Source organism: Austrofundulus limnaeus, unplaced genomic scaffold (assembly GCF_001266775.1).
Source record: "Austrofundulus limnaeus strain Quisiro unplaced genomic scaffold, Austrofundulus_limnaeus-1.0 Scaffold317, whole genome shotgun sequence".
NCBI lineage: Eukaryota > Metazoa > Chordata > Actinopteri > Cyprinodontiformes > Rivulidae > Austrofundulus > Austrofundulus limnaeus.
Genome location: NW_013952719.1, coordinates 270,439 through 275,355, shown reverse-complemented (window position 1 = coordinate 275,355; position 4,917 = coordinate 270,439). Strand labels below are relative to the sequence as shown.

The window sequence follows — 4,917 nt, the reverse complement described above, 5'->3', positions numbered from 1 at the left end:
GTGGTCAGAGGGTCCGGTGGCGCCTGTGTATGGCAGCCTCACCTCTGTCAGTGCACCCCAGGGCAGCTGTGGCTACAACTGTAGTTTGCCATCGTCAGTGTGTGAATGTGTGTGTGCATGGGTGAATGTCTGCAGTGTGRAGCGCTTTGAGTGTCTTGGATGGATAGAAAGGCGTTATAGAAGTACAGTCCATTTACCATATACAGTATCATATGACGCCAATACTCAACCCTCAACCCACTTCCAGCTGTAACTGGATTAAAACATCAAATTCTCACCTGGTGCTTGTCCCGAGGCTGTGCAGGTTAATGTTCCCATTGAGGTCGTAACTGTAGCGCCACTGAGGACGCTCATTGACCGAGGCGCTCTGCAGCTGACTGTCTGCGTCGTACTCGTACGTGTAGCGCGTCACATTGCTGTCCACGCCTACCCTGATGTCACAGGTAGTGGTGCGCCCCGCTGAGTCATACTGAATGGTCATCCAGTAGGCGATGGACTTTAGGATCTCATACTGGACCTCCACCACCTGACCGTAGGAGTTGAATACCTTGGTGTGCTTCATCAGATGGGTGGTGATCACCTAAGACAAACAGAAAGGTGTGAAAACTTTAGAATGTAACAACAAAAACTTTTAAAATCTTTCTTGTTACAAACATATTCCTTAAGGAYTAAATAAAAGCCTCCAGCTTTCAGTTTGGGTTCAGGAGGTAAACAATTTAAAATTTACAAGTTAGGAATAAAACTTTGTTGTTTGATGAACTTTACAGTTATGGACTGATGACTCTGAGTCATTTAGACACAGCTCCTGATCTTCTGACCACATCTAATCACCAATTTACACTGAACTSAACTATATTTATTGGGATATCAGCATAAGGTGCCTACTATTTTTGTTAGTTTTGTTGTGAATTGGTATTGCTTATAAATTAACTACAAAAAATAGCTTTTTGGAGTCTGTATATTTGCCTGGGTAAAAAAAATCTTTCTTTTAATTGCAGCCACCAGCCCATGATTGGAAAGTTATTTAAGCCAGTGAACTTGCACCAAGGGCTCATAAAGCCAAAACAATGAGCTAAAGGTGCTAAAATGCACCCATTCACTGAGCTTGGAGGATCTGTGGAGTCTGATAAAAATAATCCTTGTGTTCGTGGCCATGAATGAATTTTAAATTAAACAGTGGGCTGACCTCCAGGTATTAATAAAATAGTAATCACTAGAGTATTTTTTTGTTTGTTATGTATTAAAGCCACATCTTAAATCCACTGAAGTGGGCTTCTAACTAKGAAGAATTAAAATCTTACCTGTTGTACCTCTATTTAAAAGAACCTCAGTTTGGAGCAACAGAGTTATCGCTGTTGCTTTCACCTGTGCTCCTTACCTGGTTGAGGTCRTAGAAGATGACGCTGAACTTGCCAAACTGCTCGACCCGTCCGGACACGTCCACGTAACGGTACAGATCGATGGGCAGAGGGGTCTCGTTGATGACAGCCTGCATGCTGGTGACTCGGAAGTTGTTGTAGCTGTAGTCAAACCTGGCGTTGACCAAGCCTTCTTCACTGAAGCGGAAGATTTGCCGGCTTGTCAGGGGCCCTTCGGGGGTGGTGGGGGGGTGGGGTGGAGGTGAGGATTTCAGTTAGAAATGCAGAAACTGTGTGTTGTTCTCTAAAAATCCATTAGCATGTCAATGACAAACGCTACRAAGCCTGTAACATTGGCCTTCACGCTACCCTTACAAGACTGCCTAATTAATTGAATAAAAAAAAGACAAATTTCAACATTATTAACACAGACAGACTTCTTTCAATCCATTCAATCTTCACTATCCCCACATTGCTATAGCACTTCCAGTGGTGACCTTTAATATGGAGAGATAATGAAATCTAAAGACAATAGCMATGATGAGCCAATGTGCTCCTTAATGTCAGGACATAGACATTAACAACGCCATTCTTCACTTCCACTGCTACCTACTGTGGCTCATCCTGCTTTTGGAAAAAAAAAAGACCCTGTTAATGAAACACCATTATGCTGCTATTTGAGATGGCCCTGATTGCAGTTAAAATGACTTAGTGTCTTGCTTTGGAGCCGCCAGATAGCTGGATCAGCGTTACATCTCCTATTTTTATTTTCTGTGGAATGTTGATTCGGAACCTTTTGTTAATGGGAAAATGGCACGAGGGCTGAGAGTGAGATGGAGGCTTTTCCACAGCCCTGGGGAACTCGCAGTCTGTTCGTCTCGCTTCTCGAGCTGTCACTTCTCTGAGCTGTCATCTTTTCCCTCTCCTTTTCTGTTCTTTTTACTCCCTCACCTACCTCTGTATCACCGCCTATGTGTTTTTTTTTGGTTCCTTACTTTTCCTTGTCTCCTCTCAAGGGACAATTACCACTATCTCTATCCTCTCTAAGGCTCCGTTTGTTCTGCTGAAATTAGATCAGTTAAAGGAAAGGTGAGAGTCTTTTCACTGGGAGGGCAAAGTGAAAAACACGCACGCACATACACACCTAGCCGCGCCTCGCAGATTAGTGACACCTGATCATGGCTCACCAATCACAAAGGAGTGAGAAGTGAACCAGCAGCAGAGACGAGAGCGTTCCCAACGACCCTGGACAAACTCTGTAACTTGAAAGAACTGCTGAACTGTATTAACAATGGCAGTAAATACCTGCTGCGACAGCTAAAGGCCTCTATTGATTGTACCCCACATAACCTAATGGCAGYGCTATGTCTTTCTAATTTTATGTGTCAGAAGGTGAAGCCATTGTTTTCTTCCATAAGGTTATGGCTTCAGCAAAGATTTMAAAGTTTTCTGTCTTACAGGCACGGGGAAAAGGAAGTCCGTCCCTCAGTTCTGGGGTTTTATGCACATATCYGAGCACAATAAAAATAATCTGAGCTTTACAACACTCTGTAATGATCATATCAAACCACAAGTGTACAACAGATTCCACTATGTCATTATTTATTAAACAAAAATAAAGGCAGTGAATCCAGCAGCTTGTAGAACCAGTTTTAGCAGCAWTAAATTTCAGTAGTTTGTTTCAGAAGGACTTTATTAGTCTCTTACGTTAGCCTCATATTTGAATCTAGGATACAGTGGTGGGCACAGTCCCCCTAAAGCACTAATAGACAAAATGATTTCCTTATTAGTACTTTGGGCTTTTGCCAATATTCWAATTCATTAGTGAATTAGCACTTGCTAAATTTATGGAATCTATTTAGAGGCACTAACTGAGGTCTATTGATCAGCAAGAAAAAAATAGTATAGGTCTTCTGGACGGGTTCTTCTCTAATGAAACGTTTCGTCTCTCCTCCAAGAGACTTCTTCAGTCTGAGAGTTTCAGGCAAAATTCAGGCTTTTAAGCCCTGCCTCCATGTGACTGATCTATTGATCAGCATTATCATTAACGGCTGAGGGTGAAAGCTGTCACTCATTTTGTCCATATGTGTGTCACTTACCCATTATAGGTGACTTACTGACAATATTCTGCACACAGTAAATATTGTCTCATGACAGCAAACCCTCATGGGTTGGAATCACATTCTGTTTCTCTCAGAAGCTGTGTACTCTTGACTGACTGCACTCCTGACTCATGGTTTTAGTTTATAGCCAAAACGAGACAATTCCCACAAATCTCTGTGCTCATGTAGCAGCAAGGCGTTGGAGCTACATCACTGGGTGACAGCCTCAGTCCCAGCAAAAATAATGAAACATTTCTCCTTTGAGCATTTTAATTCAAAATAATCCATACTTCTGACCGAAGCTGAAACATAAACACGGAAAAATGACCAACGAGCAGCAAAGCTAGCGATACTCAGCAACTGTTTAATTACCACCATGAGTGAAAGGTTGGTTTCAAAGAGTCACTTGCGTTAAGTGCACAGACACACACAAGGCTGTAAAATGCTGATGATGTGGCATTAGAGAGCATTATAGCATTATGTGACTCATGTTGACTCTGAGGAATGTTCCATGGGTTGTATTTTTCAGTATCAGTGCTTTAGGTTTAGGAGACCAATTTTTTTGCGTTAGTGCTTTAGGTCTAGTGGAACAAATTTTTAGATTTGTGCTGCTCAACACTGTTAGGATACTTTGGACTGCAGAAGAGTTCATGGTCGACAAAATGATTGTAAGATGCACAGGTCATCACTACCTTACAGCTGATTTGTTGTTTAGTTTCTGCCAAACCTGGTGCTGAGCATTATGGGTAAATATACATACTTTGGTCTCATCWGTCTAAAAGACAGCTCTGGAAGTCTCATGGTTCATTCAGAAGAAACTTTACAAACCTAAGTTGTGCTGCCATATTCCTTTCAGAGAAAAGAGGCTTTCTCTTTGCAGTTCTACTAAAGAAGTCTTTCTTCTAACTGTCCTGCCATGAACTTTAACCTCTAACCTTTTAACTGAGGTCTGTAGAGTCTGGTTTTTCTCTCGTCTGACCTTGGGGTAAATATGCTGCGATTATCCTCTCTTCAGAAAACAGCAGCTGTCTTAAAGGTTCCCCTCTTGTGAATAATCTTTCTCCTTGAAGAATTTAAAACTTCCCAAACTGATGGACAGCAACAGTCTAAAGCCATTGTTGACATCTTTCCACATTGACATTGTGTTAACACACACCTGTGTGCTCCAGAACAGCAAACAGACACAAAAATCATTAAGTTCATCACACTGATAATGATCAACTAATCAATACATTTGGTTACCAGCACCTGGCTGCTATTCTCCCTAATAAACTAAATGAAACCAGTAAGAATGGACTCAATCTTTTACACATAACTTTTCCATTTTGGTTTAATTTTGGTTTAATCATCAATGACTTACTAGAATCTGTTGTGTATCTTTGTACTCTTGAGGTTAGATTTAATCAATTATAGAAGTGGGTAAAGAGCACATATACTGTATATACACAGTATATATA

General features: G+C 41.3%; 1 protein-coding gene across 1 annotated transcript in view; it reads right to left on the bottom strand.

The window, feature by feature from the left end:
- The window catches only part of tenm1 (teneurin transmembrane protein 1), a gene marked incomplete at its 5' end in the record, with an annotated part of 152,539 nt that overhangs the window by 10,532 nt on the left and 137,090 nt on the right, over positions 1-4,917 (bottom strand). The window contains 2 exon segments of the mRNA XM_014022069.1: positions 279-580; positions 1,379-1,590. Of these exon segments, the coding sequence (XP_013877523.1) occupies positions 279-580; positions 1,379-1,590 (514 nt within the window).